We start from the raw sequence: 20,522 nt of genomic DNA, 5'->3' as shown, positions 1-20,522 counted from the left end.
AAAATTACTATACATGAAATTATGACTAGTTTTAGCTTTTTGTTTTTCAATGAGATCGCAACGCCTAATTCCTCATTTCTGAACCTATACATTTGTTTTCAGACCGCTAACAGCTTAAAGTCACCATGCAGTTAAAGGTAAGAACTTATTGTACCGTGATTGAGAGTGTGTTGAGAGAAGTTATAAAACATTGTGTGAAAACAAACATGCAGGCAGAAGTAAGTGAGAAGTCTACTGGATTTATATATAGTGTAATAGTGTTTTCTTATTTATTTCCCATAGCTATCTGGGGATTTCTTAAACTCATAAATGTAGAGGCAAGTGTAGCCATCTGACCATCTATGACATGACAATCTTTCTCCCCACTAAATAAAAAAACTAAAAGCACATCTATGCATAGACATCTGAGATCTGAACATCCATCTGTTTTGTAGGATGTAGCAATCAAAGGGAGTAAGTGTCTTGCAGCTGGTTTCATTTTCCTTTCAGGCTGTCCTGTCCTGACCTATCCTGTCCAGTAAGAAAATGATACTCAATCATTTTTAAGAAGGAGACCATCTACTGTAATGATCAAATTGGACTGGGTGGGGTTTTTTTTCTCCAAGGATATTCACTTCTCAGAAAAGGGGGGGAAAGTGGGTGACCATGAAAGACAACATAGGTGTAAAAAGTGTGACTAGCAAGAAAAGGAGCAAAGAACACTGGGCCTGTGTGTGTGTGTGTGTGTGTGTGTGTGTGTGTGTGTGTGTGTGTGTGTGTGTGTGTGTGTGTGTGTGTGTGTGTGTGTGTGTGTGTGTGTGTGTGTGTGTGTGTGTGTGTGTGTGCTAGAGTGTGTGTGTGTGTGCGTGTGTGTGTGCGTGTCTGAATCTCTGTCACTGAGCTCGTAGTGCTCTCTCCAGGCAGCCGACCCCAACAGGCGTTTGAACAGTGCATGATTGGCTCATACTGGCTGTGACCGTTGGTTGTGAGTGGTCCGAGACCCTACGGTTCGTGGAAGAGGATAGGCCTGGCCAGGCCTGCCAGGATCTTTGGCACCTGCACCGAGACGATCTCAGCCATCATCTCAGGAAAGTTTACCTTTGAGGTCAGGGACTGTGCCCTGACGAAGAGGTCAAAGGTGAACTGGTGAAGCTTCCTGACAATCTGCGAGACAGAGAGATAGATAGAGAGAGAGAGAGAGAAAGAGAGAGAGAGAGAGAGGAAACAGAATACCTTTTAAAATCTTAAATCATGTGACATCTATATTATTACAGAGATTTTGACATGGTTTACACTTACAATGACTTTGAATGGTTGTAATGTTTATATTGGTAACTCACTTAATATGCTGAATACTATGACCCAAGGTAACAACTGGATTACATGTAAAACTGTCTAACTAAAAAAACTAGTACGGCTAAAATCAGAAAGACACAAGAATGCTTTAATGTCTTTTAAGCAATATTTACTCAGGAGGCACATCCAAACACTCACTGTGCCACATCAGGACACAGTGTGGCACAATGCTAGAAAGCTGACTCCCCATTGCCTAATGCTAGGACAGGGTCCTAGGTGGGTCCTTGGTTATAAACCTGGATAAAATCCTCATAGTGGGAGATTTTAATATCCATATGGACAATAGAAAAAATAATAGTCTTACAGTGGCATTTAAATCACTTATAGACGTTTATTGGGTTTTCCCAACATCTAAACACGCCAATTCATTACCACAACCACATCATTGACCTCGTACTAACATATGGCTTAGAAATAGACCACCCTATAGTTCTAACTCAAAATACTGCCCTTTCAGATCATCTCCTAATTACATTCAACTCTGTGCAACATAATAATTATCCCACTTCTACAGCCGTTGTTTATCTGACAAGACTACAACAGAATTCATGTCAAAATTTCCAGCCGCACTTGTCTCAGCTCCTGCCCCTGTCACTGAAAGTGGCGTAAGCACATCCCCACCTCATATCGACCCGTGGCGTCACAAGTGTGCTTTGCTCAACCCTTGACACTGTTGCAAAAGATCATCAGAAAACAGAAAAGATTTGATCCATGGCACACTGACCAGACTCGTGCACTTAAACAAATTACTTAAAATCAGCGTACTGTTCTTCATTGATTGAAAATAAAAAAACAACCCAAGGTTTCTCTTTAACACCATCTCTAGACAAACAAAAAAACACAATACAATCGAACATTCTGTTCCTATAACCTGTAGCAGTAACTTTTTCAATAACAAAATTTTAACAATAATAGAAAAAATTCACGTCTCCTCCCTATCCATAACCCTATAGGTCTTACAGTATGCACTATGACTACCTCTGTAAGACCCCTGCAACCTGGTGCACTCCTAGAATCCTTCACACCCATTTACCTCCCTGAACTCAATTCCCTGATCTCCTCATCTAAATCATCAATATGCCTGTATGAGACACTACCTAAAGTAATGATCAATTCACTCATTTCAGGATACGTTCCACAATCATTCAAAATATCAGTGATCAAACCATCTCTCAAAAAACTTTACCTTGATCCTGATAACCTGGCTAACTATAGGCCTTCATCCAACCTCCCTTTCTTGTCACAAATACTTGAAAAAGTTATAGCAAAGCAACTAAAATCCTTTCTACATAAAAACAATATCGAAGATCTCCAATCTTGCTTTAGAGCCCATCACAACATTGAAACGGCCTTAGTCAAAGCTGTTTTCGCCACCATACATCATCATAGTTTGCTTCAGAGACTTGAACATCATGTTGGCATCAAAGGCTGTGACCTTTCTTGGTTTAGGTCTTACCTTTCTGATCATCATCAATTTGTTCATGTCCATAATAAGTCATCCAATCACACCAGAGTAAGTTATAGTGTTCCCCAAGGCTCTGTCCTTGGACCACTGCTCTTCTCCTTGTACATGCTACCCTTAGGTGCTGTCATAAGGAAGCATGGCAATAACTTCCATTGCTATGCTGATGACACCCGACTTTACCTATCCATGAAACCTGATGAAATTGTACAGCTACCCAAGATAGAAGCCTGCCTGCAAGATGTAAAAGCTTGGATGACTAACAACTTCCTGCTCATTAACTCCTTAAACTGAGGTTATGCTTGTAGACCCTAAACAATTGAGAATTACATTATTTATGGCATCTCATTAACATCCAACACTAGTATAGAAAATCTTGATTTTATTACAGTGCATGAAATGCCATGTATTGTTATTCCTTCGTTTCTTATACTTCTTCTTATTCTTTGTACCGACTTCTGCGCTTAATTCAGCTCGAACCACTTAACGTAGAAACTTCGTTCAAACTTTGTTGCGTAGGTCTTGTAAAGGACACTTATGCTATGTATGCTATGCTATCATTTTTCGAACCTTTATACTTTTTAAGATATAAAAAAAAAACTAATACAATTTCTCCCATTGACTTACACTGGGCCATTATGACATCATAATAGGGTCTTTAAACTGGCTTGCACCAGTATTTCACTGACACCTGCGCCAAGGTTCCAATGCTCCTCTTCTCTCTGTCCCTCTCCATTCAACTGTATAACTAGGAATATTAAGAGACAACTTCCATACTCTACTTTTTTTTCTCTCCATCTTTCTCTCTATCCCTCTCACTCTATTTTCTCTCACACTCCATCTCTCTTCTTCACTTAATTTTTCTCTGCTTCTTTCAATATTTTCCCACTTCACTCTCTCTTTATCTCATTATCCATAGCCACTCCTGTTCACTCTTCTATCCTTTCTTCTTTCAATTACTCTGTCCATCAATTCCTATACTTTTTTTTATTTTTTGTCAGCCTTCTTTGACTTTACAGTCCTTTATCCTCCATCACACTCCATCTCTCTGCTTCACTCCATGTTCACATCCCATGGCCTTCAAATCAAAGTCTTCTAAAGCAAAATGCTTTTCAGTTTGTTTTGTCTTTTTCCACAGGTCTACAGACATTAAGACATTTAACACAATGACACAATGAATGACTTCAGTATACAGAGATGTCCCACCTAATGACTGGCACCTATCTTCCTGCCATCACATAGTAAAACACACAGTAAAAATATAACAATAAACATGTTTCAACAATTTGATGTTTCCATGGTAATTAGGGTGCATCAAAATACACAATTCTAGCATATTGATCTGTCTGGGTGCTTAAAGTGTTACCATCCATGCAAAAACAATAAATGCAAAATATTTTTGCGATATGTGGTGTTCTAGAGGTGGAACGGCACATCAGCTTTTACCCATTGGGGGAGCCATGATAAAGCGGACAATTTTTGATATCGTTCTCTGCTGCCACTTTGGCTTTGGTTTCAATGTTTGGTTTCAAGAGGAACTAGAATATGCATGTCCTGAAGGAAATACCAGTGCAAAAAATGCATCATTTAAGAAAAATAAATAAATAAAAGGCCCATTTTCATATTTTTTACATGCTGTGTTCCACCTCTAAATCTCAAGGAATTTTCCCAAAACTTTGCAAAAGTCATTTTTATGTGTGTCCGAACAAAATGCAACCCCAGACGGTTTGATATGTTGTGATTTAATTTTTGCATTGCAATTTGATGCACCCTAATGGTAATGTAATCAAATTCTTCATTGTGATACATCATGTTCTCTTTATCTCAGTAACTCTGTATAAACAGACATGGCCTATGAGAGAATTCATCAGACTCACACAGACTGCTTGCCACTCTGTATGATTCTGATCCTTCTGCAGAATTTATTTTGTTCACACCTGTGCTAATATGTAATTTAGCTAACGCCCTTTATTTGTTCCAGCACACTATGTTCTCACAACCCCCCCCTTCACATGACATGTTTTACACGAGAACATTTGCCATTCGCATTATTTCTAATACACTATATTACAAAAAATATATAATACTGCGAGAAGTAAACCAAGTATTTTGACATTAAAAACGAATTACTGGCCAAGCATCATATTCAGATTTACGTAAAAACATATTAGTTACATTACATAAATTGACATATGAGGTAGATAAATGCAATGAGTGATTCATGACAACAAGTAAGGATGAGTCACAGTGGAAGTGACACAAATAGCCTAAAAGGTAAAGGGGACAGAGTATGTGTGCATACACACACAGACACACATACAACGCTGTTGAATCATCAAACCAACCAACCAACATGCCCGACGGTGGAACCAGGTCCCATGGAAAAAAGCCATTGGCAAAACCTTCTAGTCGGACTGGTGAGACAAGTTCCAATGTTCCAAAAACCCTACTGGCTTCCAGCAAACGTCCCATCCCTCTGTGGAAAAACAATGTTCCTGGTTCCAGTTCTTCTCCCTCTACTTTCTCTCACACTCCATCTCTCTGCTTCACTCCATTTTCTCTCCTTCTTTCAATATTTTCCCTCTTCACTCTCTCTGTACTGTCTTTATCGGAGCCAGTCTTGTTCACTCTTCTTTCCTTTCTTCTTTCTTTCTTCCACTCTTCTTTCCTTTCTTCTTTCCTTCTTCCACTCTTCTTTCCTTCTTCCACTCTTCTTTCACTCTTCTTTCCTTCTTCCACTCTTCTTTCCTTTCTTTCACTCTTCTTTCCTTCTTCCACTCTTCTTTCTTCTTTCACTCTTCTTTCTTTTCTTCTTTCCTTCTTCCACTCTTCTTTCCTTTCTTCTTTCCTTCTTTCACTCTTCTTTCTTTTATTCTTCCTTTCTTAACTTTTGCATTTCATGCACTGGTATTTCCTTCAGGAAATGCATGTTCTAGTTATTCTTTTTACCTTTTTCTGCACTTAATTTAGTTTGAACCGCTTAACGTAGAAACTTCGTAGGTCTTGTAAAGAACACTTAAGGTAGATTTACACCTCTGTAACTACGGGTGCGGCTGACCGCGCAGTTGCATCGGCGGACTCGTTTTGGTTTATGGTTCCTTAAGGTTCCCCAAGGGTTGTGCTTGTTGCAAAGCGATTCAACGCCAGAACAGTAGGTGGAGTAACGTTTTTTTGCCTACCCCATGACGCGAATGGACACGATGAACGTTGAAAATGCCTTACTTTATAGACAATAACGATCATACACCCCCGTTGCACTAAACAACACTCAAACAAATAAATATTGGATTGTTAGTCTATTAAGTATTGTATTTTATTAATTAGCCTGTTGTTAACCTTTCCTGCTAATCGTAGTCTGAGATTACAGGGGAGACTTTTGTTTACTGCTCCAGAGCCGAAGTGATCTTTATTCTTAACTCCGGGGTTATCTCCCTTTCCCTTCTGAATGTTGAGTGAAGTAAGCGTATTTATTGCAGCGGGACAAAGGAAAATGAATACATTTGTTACACGAAATACAAAGGTTGGCAATTCAGTACCAGTGGCGAAAAAGACAGATCACATGATGCAGAAGTTCGTTTATTGACACATCTTTAAAGGACGGGCGCAGCGCTTTAAAACAACGTGTTTATAAGTTGCATTATTCAATGGTGAAAGATAAAAGGCGAGAGATTTGCCAGGTGTAGGCCTACCTTATCATCATGAGAGTAGCTATGTTGTCAGTATTTGTAATACAATGTGTTGGCCGCAAGTTAACTCCACTTCACGTTAATGATAGCTTTTGTATATGAGCAGACCAGGCTCCATTCTATCGCTTGCCTCAGGGGTGAAATGTTGATTGATTCACATCAATATGAATGCATGACATGACTAACAACTGGCGAAAAATGAATATGAAAGTACCAGTACCAGTGGCGAAAAAAGACAGATCACATGATGCAGAAGTTCGTTTATTGATACATATTTGAATGACGGCCACAGCGCTTTAAAATGCCGTGTTTATAAATTACATTATTCAAAGATGAAAGATAGAAGGCGAGATAATCGCCATGTGTACCTTCTCATCATGAGTGAATGTCAGTGCTTGTAATACAATGGTGTTGGCCGCAAATTAACTCCACTTCACGGTAATGTTAACTTTTGTATATGAGCAGACCAGGCTCCATTCTATCGCTTGCCTCAGGGGTGCAATTGATTGATTCACATCAATATGAATGGATGACATGGCTAACAAGTGGTGGAAAATGAATATGAAAGTATTTGTTCAGTGAATTAGCGCGTTCTCTCCAAACAATGCAGTCAACGGTTTTTAACACCAAACAATCGCAGTCAACGGTTTTTAAATGTCAACATAGTGGTACAGCCTATCACATAACTATCATCTGAAATATCATGGTATGTCAAAACAAACCTTTGATCTAAACAGAATATTCAGTATGGAATAGGAATATTTCAGAGCAGTATCTTTTATCGCGTTTGACAAATATGCTCAGATTGCTGTTCAGGTAATTTCTCCTGTGAGAATGGGATAGTATTCTATCCATGAATTCGTGGTCATTTGAGGTCTTTATAAGTGTTTAAAGAGGGTTTGTAAAGATGCTCATATCTTCTCATATCTTGTGTATGTTCATAATCATCAAGAAGAGGCTTGTGAGACGGTCTGCAGGTTATTCATGATTCAAAAATATTGTAGTCTTGCCTTGGCCTTTAAAAATGGTGATACTATGCTATGAAAACCGGAAATGTGAGACTCCTGAAAGGATGCGGTTAGCAGCCAATCACAGTCTTGCGGGGTGCGTGAGCCCTGGGAGGATTTTGTTGGATAGTTACAAATTTTGGCGGACGCACTTACGTCTCATGTAACTGCGCAAGGGGCTTAAAACAGCGCTTATGTATCTTACGTGCGTACGTTTCTACGTTAAAACCGAGTATAAAAGCCCCTTTATGCTATGTATTTTTTCACTTTTCTGATCTTTATACTTTTAAAGATATTAAAGAAAAACTAATAAAAAATTTCCCATTGACATTGGGCCATTATGACATCATAATAGGGTCATTAAACTGGCTTGCACCTGTGCTTCACTGGCACCTGCGCCAAGGTTCCAAGGCTCCTCTTCTCTCTGTCCCTCTCCATTCAACTGTATAACTAGGAATATTAAGAGACACCTTTCATACTCTACTTTTTTCCCCTCCATCTCTCCATCTTTCTCTTTATCTCTCTCAGTCTACTTTCTCTCACACTCCATCTCTCTGCTTCACTCCATTTTCTCTCCTTTCAAATTTTCCCTCTTTACTCTCTCTTTATTTCATTATCCATAGCCACTCCTCTTCACTCTTCTTTCTTTTCTTCTTTCAATTACTCTGTCCATCAATTCCTACTCTTTTTCAACTTTTTTGTCAGCCTTCTTTGATATTACAGTCCTCTATCCTCCCTCAAACTCCATCTATCTGCTTTACTCCATTTTCTCTCCTTCTTTCAATATGTTCCCTCTTCACTCTCTCTTTATCTCATTATCCATAGTCACTCATTATCCATAGCCACTCCTGTTCACCCGTCTTGCCCTTCTTCTTTCAATTACTCTGTCCATCAATTCCTACTCTTTTTTCAACTTTTTTCAGCCTTCTTTAACTTTACAGTCCTCTATCCTCCCTCACACTCCATCTCTTTGCTTCACTCCATTTACTCTCCTTCTTTCAATACTTTCCCTCTTCACTCTCTCTTTATCTCATTATCCATAGCCACTCCTGTTCACTTTTCTTTCCTTTCTACTTTCACTTTTGTTCACTCTTCTTTCCTTTCTTCTTCCTCTTCTCTAGAGCAGAGTTTTGCATGAACATGAATGAACATGAACATAAATAGGCAACAGTGTGAGGACAGATTATATTATCTGTGTATCTGGGAAAAGGAACCTAACCACACCCTGAAATACAGGATCAGGAATGCAGGCAGACAGTTCACATGCACACCTGTCATTACAGTGCATGAATGCCCTGTATTGTTATTCCTTCGTTTCTTATACTTCTTATTACAGTGCATGAAATGCCCTGTATTGTTATTCCTAGGCATCTTATACTTCTTCTTATTATTATTATTACAGTGCATGAAATGCCCTGTATTGTTATTCCTAGGCTTCTTATACTTCTTATTACAGTGCATGAAATGCCCTGTATTGTTATTCCTTCGTTTCTTATTACAGTGCATGAAATGCCCTGCATTGTTATCCAAACTTTTCTTATTCTTATTATTCTTTTTACCTTTTTCTGCGCCTTAATTACAGTGCATGAAATGCCCTGTATTGTTATTCCTTCGTTTCTTATACTTCTTCTTCTTATTCTTTGTACCGACTTCTGCGCTTAATTCAGCTCGAACCGCTTAACGTAGAAACTTCATTCGAAATTTGTCGCGTGGGTCTTGTAAAGACACCTTTCATACTCTACTTTTTTTTCTCTCCATCTTTCTCTTCATCTCTCTCAGTCTACTTTCTCTCACGCTCCATCTCTCTGCTTCGCTCCATTTTTCTGTCCTTCTTTCAATATTTTTCCTCTTCACTCTCTCTTTACTGTCTTTATCCAGAGCCACTCTTGTTCACTCTTCTTTCCTTTCTTCCACTCTTCTTTCCTTCTTCCACTCTTCTTTCCTTTCTTCACTCTTCTTTCCTTTCTTCTTTCCTTCCTCCACTCTTCTTTCCTTCTTCCACTCTTCTTTCCTTCTTTCACTCTTCTTTCTTTTCTTCTTTCCTTCTTCCACTCTTTTTTCACTCTTCTTTCCTTCTTTCACTCTTCTTTCTTTTCTTCTTTCCTTCTTCCACTCTTCTTTCTTTTCTTCACTTCTTTTCTTTCTTCTTTCCTTCTTTTACTCTTCTTTCCTTTCTTCTTTCCTTCTTTCACTCTTCTTTCTTTTCTTCTTCCTTTCTTAACTTTTGCATTTCATGCACTGGTATTTCCTTCAGGAAATGCATTTTCTAGTTTTTAATAATAATTGTAATTATCAACCAAGACCTCCAACTTAACTCACACATTAAACAGATCTCAAATACATAATTTTTTCATATGCAATATTGCCAAAATCCGAAGAGTCCTATCCCTCCAAGATGCAGAAAAACGAATCCACGCTTTTATTACCTCGTGACTAGAGTACTGCAATGCTCTCCTGTCCAGATGTAGCAACAACTCAATTAAGACCTTCCAACTTAAACAGAAAGTGCTGCTCCCACACTCACTGGAACTAAAAAATATGAACATATCTCACCTGTACTTTCCTCTAGCTACCTGTAGAATTGATTTCAATTGAGTAGAATTAAGTACTCCTTCTACAAAGCCCTAAACAGCTCAGCTCCAAATGACCTTAAGGAATTAGTTGTTCCCTATGCTCCAAGAGCACTTCGTTCCCAGAGAGCAGGTCTCCTTGTAATTCCAAAAATATCAAAAAGCACAATAGGAGGCAGAGCCTTCTGCGATCACGCCCCCATTCTGTGGAATAATATTCCTGCTTCTATCCGAGATGCAGGCACCCTTTCCATATTCAAATAAATCACCACTAAAGAGATTCTGCATCCCATAGTCATGAATAATGCATCAAAAACCTGTCACCTGTCGCAACATTCTTCACTTCTTCTAGCCGGCCATGTTGTTGTGTTTAGCTGGAGGGGGCTACAGACAGCGCATGTTGTACCCTGAAGGAGTGCCTTTATGGATTTTGGGTACAGCATACGCCGAACTCACTCACTTTGTCTCTTTCCTCCCCTTTTAGCCTAGACTGTCTTCGCTGTGGGATGCTGCTGTCATTTCTCCACCTGATCTACTGTAGAAACCCTTGGCCTACGCCTACTAACCCCCCCAGCCACACTGTCATACACTTATTATATGCCATACTCTGTGCTAGCATTTTCCTGCATTGTAAATAATTGCCACCATCGATATAGTTTTCTGCTCCATTACTCTACTTACCCTTGTAATAGTAACCTCACGAGCACACTGTATACCCACTAAGCTGTTCTTCAATATTTGAATGTTGTCTCCCCACCTTATCCTCAATCAATTTTGTATGTATCATATATTACATACCCCTTTTGCCAAAAGACCTCCCCCTCTTTTTCTATCTCTACTCAGCCAGTTTCAAGCAGATACAGACTGTGCAGCCCCACTAAGCACAGGTTTGATGGAAACTGGTAAAACACACGTGTGTCATGAATATCAAAGAGGTGACAAACCGGTTGCAGGGAGTCCATGAGTTGGGTGAGCTGGTTGAAGCGTTGGGCACAGTTAGTCTTCCTGGCGACACTTATCAAGCGATTCAGCTCATTGATGTAGGTTAAACGCAATTCGTCAAAATACTTCTGAGTCTTTAGACCTTCTGTTGGAACTGAAACCCAAAAGACAGGTGGAGACGGAATGAGAAAGAGAGAGACAGAACAAGTGTGGCAGAACATTTTTATCATTTCCACACATTATGGGAGGAGGTGGTGATGGGTAAATTGCAGTAAGAGCTCTCCTGCCTGAACAAACTCTTACAGTCGCAGCAACAACTGTGCTGTTTACTGAGTGAAGATCACTGATCTACAAGATTCCATAGATCTATAAGTCTAACTTATTAATTACACGATTAATGTGCATCACAACACACTAGTATTGTGCTAGAGGAATGTGTGTGTGTGTGTGTGTGTGTGTGTGTGTGTGTGTGTGTGGGGGGGGGGGGTGTACCAATATGCGGCTGCGCTGTAGCACTCACTGATGCTGAAGAGGACGAGGGCCTTCATGCAGAGGAACTCCTCCTCAGTCACCTGCAGGAGCGCAAACTCCTGGGAGAAGTGCTTCATCTGCACGCACTGCTCGTACATGCTTGAGATAAGCATTCTCTGCCTGAAACAGAGTGAAGACAGAGAGAGAGAGAGAGAGAGAGAGAGAGAGATAGGAAGAAAAACAAGAAAGAGAGAGGAGGTTGGGGGAGAGGAGAGGAGAGGAGACAGATTGATGAGGAGAAATATGAATAAGCTTATAAGGCTCATCCACAAAGTTAGGTGTGGTACTGGTTTGAAGTGGCATAACATGTCAAATGAAGTTGAGTAGCACAGCACACTGTACTAACCACACTAGTCTCCTCACGGTGTCAGAGTATGCATTTACACATTTCTGTGCCAACAGCTTGCTGTATTGTGAAAGCATTTTTGGCACTTGTGCTAAAAGAGATCTTATAATAAATAATCCGACTACCTGCAATTACAGCCAACAAGTCAAGATGCCTTGATAAGATATCAATCAATTTTACTTTAACAGAGCACTGAACAGGTTAAGCTTATGTATCTTCATAGCAACACTAAACCTTTTATATGCAATTATATGACAGATACTCATTTTATGCACATGTGCCACACTTCAAACACCCACATCAGATGGTCCTTTTACGCACAAAATATTTGTATACAAACAAATTGCGAAATGTTTATGTTTGTGTGAATGAGTGTGACTGAATGTGCTGTACTCTAACTCAGCTAATGAACAGCTTGTTACAACTGAGGTGATTAGGAAGAATGGGTCACATTAAGCTAGAGCCATTATGTGTGATTACAGAATAATTTGACAGAGTAATCAGAACACAACTCAGACAACACATACAACAGTGTCAATTTCCACTACGAAATAACCAAAATAATACAATAACAATAACAATACAAACCTCAAAACCCTTTTCTAAAAATCTAATAAGTATGCCAGAGAAAAATGCCAGTCTTTCTATAAGGAGTATACCACAATATGAAGAAATATCATCAGGCCTTTTGTGATATGTAGAGATGGAGGCCATGGAAGATGCTACTAAGAGATGAATCCAATCTTCTCAGGCAGTGCCAGTGGCAAGGCAACACAAAGAGGGGACTCAGTCTAATCAGACTGTGTGTATTATGAGTCATTCCCCCAACAGCTGCAGGGGCAGCATGGCAACTCATTAATGGGAGATACAAGACATCTGTCTGTGTGTGTGTGTGTGTGTGTGTGTGTGTGTGTGTGTGTGTGTGTGTGTGTGTGTGTGTGTGTGTGTGTGTGTGTGTGTGTGTGTGTGTGCGGGTGTGTGATGATGTTAAAGAGAGTGAGAGAGAGAGAGAGAGAGAGAGAGAGAGTTTGTGTCTTAGTGTATGTTTCTGATTTTTGTGTGTGCATGTGCGTGTGTATGTGTGTGTGTGAGAGATTGTGTCTTAGTGTATGTCTCTGATTTCTGTGTGTGCATGTGCATGTGTATGTGTGTGTGTGTGTGTGTGTGTGTGTGTGTGTGTGTGTGTGTTTGTGAGAGGATGTGAGAACATGGAAAAAGAAATCAGCAAACAGCAACAGAGAGCAACAGAGGCTAATAACACAGTGAGAGTAGACCACAGTTAGAACTGCTGAGGAGCACAAACATCATTTCATCGGATGGCTGAGACACTGAGACTGAGAGACGGAGGGAATGGGAGCTGAACGTACTCATTGAAGATGAGGTCAGGGGCGAAGTAGAGCATCTTGGCATTGACGTTCTTGAAGGATCTCCACCCCATGGCGAAGACCATCACTCCCATCCAAGCATGCTGTATCACCGTCATCTGGTCGTCGACGTGTAGATTACGAAACCCTGACAGACAAAACACACATATGTCTATAAGTCAAACATTAGCTGTAAATTTGATTTTGATCATATATCTGGTAAATATACACAAAATAAAACATTACGCCAATTTAATAATTACATTTGCATTTAGACATGGCTTTTATACTTTTGACTGCAAGTACACAGTTTACCTGGAAGTCCCTTGGCCCACTTGACCACCTTGACGAGGTGCCTCTCGCCGAGCTCGTTGAGGCTGGAGAGCAGGGCGCCGGCCGAGTCGGGCTGGCTGTGGTCGTGGCCAGCGTTCACCACCTCTGGCTCGATGGAGTGCAGGATGTTCAGGAAGACCAGCTGGGAGTGGAAGGACAGCGTGGGCTTGGGGGAGACCATCCTGGGCGCCTCAACGGTGGGGACCTGCGCCACCGCGTCCTCCTCCTCCGGGGCCCTCACCTGGCCAATCTTCTTCAGCTTGCGCGCTTTACGGTGGAGGGAAAGAGAAAACAGCGTTTGATTTGGCAATTGTGCTGTGTGTGTCACGCTTTAAAGGAGTTCTAATATAAAACTCAATTTCCTTTTTCTCTCTCCTTTCCCTCACTCTTGTTCACACAATTACACAATTACACACACACACACACACACACACACACACACACACACACACAAGTGTCTCAGAAACAGACTGGCATAAAACACAATTCCTTTTTACTTAGTCATGACACTGAGCTTGAGGGAGAGGGGGTGGGCGTGGGCATGTGCACATGTGGTGTGTGTGTGTGTGTGGCACGGTTGTATAGGGTTATACAGTAAATTAACAACTGTATAATGCTTTTCACAGTGCCGGACAGGTGATGTGGACTGATCCCTCCATTTGATAACAGATGCATAAAACATTTTTGCTTTAAAAAAAAAAAACCAGCTTTGGGGTGAAGGGATCGGGGCTTACTATTGGCCAATACTGATGGCCCAAGGGATTAACACTTGATTTACAGTGTAAGTACTCTAAAGCCTGGGAGATGAGGCCTTTCCTGGCCGGGCACACGACCACATACTTTCTCCTATGCTCAAGTCTGCTCAACGGCTCCACAACTTCGCCTTAAGGTCGAGCACAACCAAGAGGAATTTGGCTGGCTGTCTCTAGTAAAGAGTGAAGCCTGCATAAATATTAACATTGTCAAAACTGGGTCACTGAGTCACACAAGAAAAGATACAAAAACTATTCCAAAAAACGAAAATGCCCAGTCAAGATGGAGCCTGTATCTCTTTCAAAATCTGAAGTGTTTCTGCATCAGACTGCAGCAGTGAATCATATACTGTATCATATTACCCCCTGGGTCGCATCTAGAAAGCTTCTGCCACGAGGAACAGTCTTCAGAACTCTGTACAGCACTTCCCTAATGGACGTGCTGGTTAAAGCCGTAGTTGCAACTCCCACATTGCTGCTGCCACTGTGTCCGCTACAGGAGCAACAGCCACACACTACCTATAAACTGCTGGACATATCATGACATCTAAGGAAAACAATACTAAAAACACAAAACTACAGATAACAAAATGGCAGTTTGCATGTGTATAAGTAACTTGTTGCTTTTCAAAAATGCAATTAAGTTCAGGGAGTTTCACAGCTACTTTATACTGTGATAATAGTACCATCACGCTGCCAAGGCCTTGACCGGATGGTCGTATTAAAGTAACACTATGGAGTTTCTGGAGCCACCAGCTAGGGGGCTACTTTCTGCTGGACTATTCAGTAACTCATTTGCTGTCTTGCTTTGTCTTGTGTTGCACTTGCTTGATGTTTGACTGTGTTAGGAAAGTTTTGGGTGAAGTATGTAGTGCATTTTGCACAAAAGGTTAACTGTTTTTAAACTGTCATTTGTAAAATATCCAGTGACCTCACTGACTTATGATTTGAGGGCACCAGCGAAGACTGACAAATATTGAGTCAGAGCTCCTTAGGAGCCATGGATACAGCAGGCCTGAATGGGAGGTGACTGGGTAAATGCCAACTGAGTGTACAGTCTCACATAACACACATACATACACACATACACAGAGACCCAACACACACATACAGCAGCAGAATTTGATTGAAGGGATACAAGGGCAGAGGGCTGTCTATGTATACAAGTAGAGCGGGAGGAAGAGTGACTCTCCTGGTCAAGAGATTCCAGTTAACAAGCAACTGTCGTCAGACTTCGTCCACTATCAAACGAGAATCCACTGTCTCCTAACTCCATTCTCAGGTGTCCGATAGACTCACACATCCACATATCCTCCACATGTGGCTTTATTCTAGTCCCTCATATGTAAATGGGCAGGGCACAACTTCAAAGTCAGAAGAGCTCTAACCCCCAAAAACCTGGGGCGGAGACAAAGGCCAGCTAGAACAAGCACTGTGCTTCAAACACATTTTTAGCATATGAAACACTTAAGGGTGGAAAGTAAAGCATGGAAAAAAGCATGCAGAGTGTGCCAGTAAGACCGTTGAGTGAGGCAAATGTGTGATAATATAGGGTCATATTGACAAATCGCCAGTGTGTGTGTGAGAGAGACAGAGACAGATAAAGCGAGAAAGAGAGAGAGAGAGAGTGAGAGCGAGAGAGCGAGCGAGCGCGAGAGAGAGAGAGAGAGTTTGTCTAACAGCACCAAAATTGGACCTTAATCAATAACTACATAAATAGCCTAAATACATTTTCAAAGCTGAAGAGCTTTCCAAGAAGGGGTGCTTTCTCAGTAATTTAAAATGGAACAATATTACAAACTCAGAAACTCATAATCCAGCAATTATCACAGGCATTTTAGAAAACCAAGAATGTTGAAACAGCACGAGTGTCTGATTTACCCACGGATAATATCTATATCCCACAGTTAATGAACGAGACTGCAGTCAATCTTAGTGATTCATAGGCAGAGATGATTAAAAATTCCTCCTGGTACTGCTGAACAGGTCGAATGCACGGACGTATTCGGCTGTGCCAATCTGGTAAATAGGTCAGGTTGCACTGACCTTTCAACGCAAGCCTACCGCCTACGTTGACTTAATGGCATTGTATACGCAGCAATCAAATGGCCTTGGGATCATTAACTATTTTCAGAAGTCTCCCTCTCTCTTTCTCTCAGTCCTCCTCCTCTCTCATTCTCTCTTAATCACTTTCTCTCTATCTTTCATTCCGTCTTGCACCCAAATGCTGAATATGCTAACCCAATAAGGGTGTGGTTGCCCATGCAGATTGGATTTCTCGAACAGCTAAATGCTAGAGTGACTCCTAAAGGCTGCATAATGACTAAACCACTTCACACTGACCTTGCAGTATCTGCTGCCACACTCACTCATAAACATACAAAACAAACACACACACACACACACACACACAAAGCTTGCTCATCCACATCTGTCAGCCAGGCTTATTGACCAACCTGCACAGCGTTACATATGATAGGTATTCCTATCCAAGAGTGTCTGGTTAACCTCATCATTCAAGCCATTCAAATGCAGAGCTCAAAGTTAGGCAGTGTGCATCCCAAAATGTCACTCAACTATGATCAACATGACAGGCTGGACAGAACTGTGGAAGGGATATGAAATGCACCAAGGTTTGTTTTGTAATCCTTTTCCAGTGCTGGCTTGATTATCAAGTATTACATGGAAAAGGGACAGAGTGGAACATGGGACATGTGGAAAGGGACAGAGGCAGATAGAGAGACACGAGCATAGATAACAGTGCTTGATTAAGAATGTTTCTTAATTTGATCTCCATTAGTATTGTCTTAGAGACCAACTCGGCAAGCTGATGGCAAGTACGACACCCGCCAAATATGACAACTAACAGGTTACTGCATGGCATTTGAACAGAGCTAGTTCTGTTCCCTGCCCTATGCCACCAACATCACTCTGCAGATGACTGCAGAGGGTAGGTTAATTACCACATGAGCATATTTGTGTTTCCTTTTGTGTCTCATCCCAGGCTGTTATTAGAAACAAAACATAAAGATGGCATTCTATAGCAAATTTTTATGATGACATACTAATTTCATTATTATGATTGTTTGTTTAGATATTTGAGCTGTGATACACAACTAAAATATGTACCATAAATATTTAGGTACTTCAATAAAATTTCCTGGATCAAGGTCTACATGAATTCATGGGTTTCATTTTGGCCATGACATTATGATAAAATTGCTCACACATTTCCAAGAAAGAGCCTTGTTGACATGAAAAGATGGAGAGCAGGAAACGAAAGATAAGAAAAGTGGGACCATGATCACGACAAGGTAAAGCGATAAAGACAGAGCAAAAGACTGAAGAACCCAGGAACAGAAAGAAAAGAAAAAAAATGTCGGGTGGGAAGATGGCGCACCACACCATTTTTAGCTAGCTGGGCCTTTTAGTAAGGCCACTGAAAGGAGCAGAAGGAGGGGAAAGGAGCTATTTTACGGGGATTTAGAGGAGAACCAGGAAGAGGGGGTGTTCAGAAGCAATTATGCTGCATTTCCACCCCAACCCTCATTCAGTTGCTGGTGGCCAAATTACCCCCATTTCAGTGACTGTTATCCTTCCAGTGTAGCAGTCACACCCACCCACCCATCTGCAACACTCCCTCCCTCCCCACGATTCACAGAACAACGATAAGGGTGAACATTCAATAGAGGACTATGGCTGCCATTGGGGTGGCCATCTTTAGAGACCAGGCTTCTGAGGCTCTTTGTGAAGGTGAAGGAGGAGGAAGGAATGGGGGCGAATTACTGGCAGGCTGTCAGGTAGCTGGCTCTCAGTCTGACCCCTTGATGCCATACTTATCTCTGAGTAGTGTCCGTCTGTCTGGAGGGGGGGGGGGGGGGGGGTACTGAGGGAGAGATAGTCATACACACCCACAGAAAAACCTGAGAGATTATGTATTACTATAGTGAGATCAAGATTTGAAGATCAAAAGATTTGATGTGTGTGTGTGTGCGTGTGCGTGTGTGTGGGTATGTGTGTGTGTGTGTGTGTGTGTGTGTGTGTGTGTGTGTGTGTGCGTGTGTGTGTGTGTGTGTGTGTGTGTGTGTGTGTGCATGTGTGTATGTGTGTGTGGGTGTGTATGTGTGTGCGGGTGTGTGATGATGTTAAAGAGAGTGAGAGAGAGAGAGAGAGAGAGAGAGAGAGAGAGAGAGAGAGAGAAGGGACTTCAACAGCTAAATTGCAGGAGCTTTTTCTACCAAGAAAGTCATTTATTTCCTGACATGAATTTTACCATCAAAGTTTCTCTCTCTTGCTCTATCGTAACAGCACAGTTGTTATATACCTATCTTCACAGTTAAACTAAATGAGAGCATAGCAAAATCTGCAAAACTGCTTCAGTTCCGCAATTGTTTTTTATGAAATATGAATAAAAGAACTCCTCTTTTGTTTCGAAACTATTGTGATTTGGGTAAAATCATGAATGAAAAACATGAATAACTCAAAAGTTGGTAAACAAAAAGAGGATAATTCTCCGAAAAGGCTGTTCTCAGTGAACACTACACTGAGATGACCAGTGACCATAAGGGAAAGCCTGCGCCATGCTTTACCTCCAAGACTCATGCCTGCCTCGAAGCATCTCCTCAGGCGACAGGATGGACAGTTCTTCCTCCTCAGCTTGTCGATGGTGCAGTCATTTCTGCTCGCACAGAGGTACTTCTGTTTACCTGACAGTGATGGACAGACAGGCAGAGAGGGTGTGGGAGAGTGGAGGAGAAAGACAGAGAGATAGGGAGAACTTTTAGTTGGGCTACAAAAATGTGTACAGTAAATGTGTGTACATATGAAGTTCCTTCTTGCAGACGAAAGGCATCCTCTAAATGGCATCCATAAATACACATAATACCTTCTCTCAGCTGATGCAAGAAGTGAGAAAAGAGGAGCATTGGGTGAGTGCAAGAGAAAGTGCAAAGGTTTCTGTTGCCACTGCTGCTGTTCCCCAAGTGTTGATGACTTTGGTGACACCTGGGTTGAATGGTTTGAGGAAGGAGGAACTGGCGTCTCAAATGAACAGACTTTTGAGTGTAGCTAACGTAACTCCTGCCACTAACCGAGTCAGTACAGGACAATTAAGCAGGGTGACTAGCATGTGAGGCAACTACTGCCACCTAAGCAGTTTCACAGTCTTGTGAGCGGTGCATCAAGAGGAAAACACTTCCTAAAAGAGCGGCTCCTCTTTCCATATTCGGAAATACCATAGGGAAGACTACAGTAAAGAAAAGTATTTTATTCATTACGGTTTACCCACTCACATGTACTCAGACAAGAGTAGGGATTTTAAAAGTAGATTGGTGACTGAGATGTTGACCATGGGGTGAAGGGGTGAAGAACGTCGAGAACGTTCCCCTCACCCACAGGGAGACTCCCAACCTGAGTGGTTCAGTAGGACTTTGTTGTATATGTTAGGTACTCTTGAGTCTTACCAAAAGTCCAAATAGAGCCAGCACATTACACATTTGGTGCATGCATATAACTGTACTCCTAATGAGGCTACTGGGTACTCACCCTATTTTCTAATGTTTGGTAGGGAAGCCTGGCTTACTGTAGATATCTGCTTTGGCGTTGCAGCAGATAACACGTCACCTTTGTCACATTTGAAGTACGTGACCCAGATGAAGCAGGAGTCGCAAGCAGCTTATCAGTTATCTCAAGCCACTGCTGATAAGATGAACCAAATAAATAAGAAAAGGTATGCCCTAGTCACTGCCACTGTTGGTGCCGTTCACTTGCCATTCAAAGTGGACCTGGGGACTCTGGGGACCCCAAGTAAAAGTCTGAGCATGGCTTCCCTAACCCTACCCTACCCTTGATAAATAAAAAACATTTTTTCAATAAAAAAAGTGCAAACTACACTTGATGTAGTGACTGGTATATAAACATCATATGCAGAGCCAGGAAGCCAAGCAGAAAGTGAAGGAAATAATTATATATTAACTGTTATAATTAAAATTCGTCACTTTCATCTTCATATTGGGATAAACTGATCTTTCCTTCTTTGGGAGACTTATCTCTGGATAATAAGTCACCTGGCTATGAAAACATATTTCATTCCTATTAGTTTGGAGACAATGCCAGCCCAGTTCACATCCACAAACAAGCCTATTTTTAAATCTTATGAAATTCTTAATCCACAGCCTTGGCTAAATCTTAGGATA

At 41.2% G+C, this 20,522-nt stretch overlaps 1 protein-coding gene across 1 annotated transcript in view; it reads right to left on the bottom strand.

Annotated features, from left to right (window-relative positions):
* Positions 1–785: 785 nt before the first annotated feature.
* Positions 786–20,522, bottom strand: part of ar (androgen receptor) — a 31,060-nt gene continuing 11,323 nt past the window's right edge. Inside the window, exons 3-8 of the mRNA XM_012822987.2 lie at positions 18,918–19,034; positions 13,559–13,843; positions 13,247–13,391; positions 11,523–11,653; positions 11,005–11,156; positions 786–1,143 (exon numbers count right to left, since the gene is read on the bottom strand). Coding sequence (XP_012678441.2) covers positions 982–1,143; positions 11,005–11,156; positions 11,523–11,653; positions 13,247–13,391; positions 13,559–13,843; positions 18,918–19,034 — 992 coding nt within the window. The 3' untranslated portion in view covers positions 786–981. The remainder of the gene's footprint in view (positions 1,144–11,004; positions 11,157–11,522; positions 11,654–13,246; positions 13,392–13,558; positions 13,844–18,917; positions 19,035–20,522) is intronic.

Source organism: Clupea harengus, chromosome 8 (assembly GCF_900700415.2).
Source record: "Clupea harengus chromosome 8, Ch_v2.0.2, whole genome shotgun sequence".
Taxonomy (NCBI): Eukaryota; Metazoa; Chordata; class Actinopteri; order Clupeiformes; family Clupeidae; genus Clupea; species Clupea harengus.
This window is presented reverse-complemented; position numbering and strand designations above follow the sequence as displayed.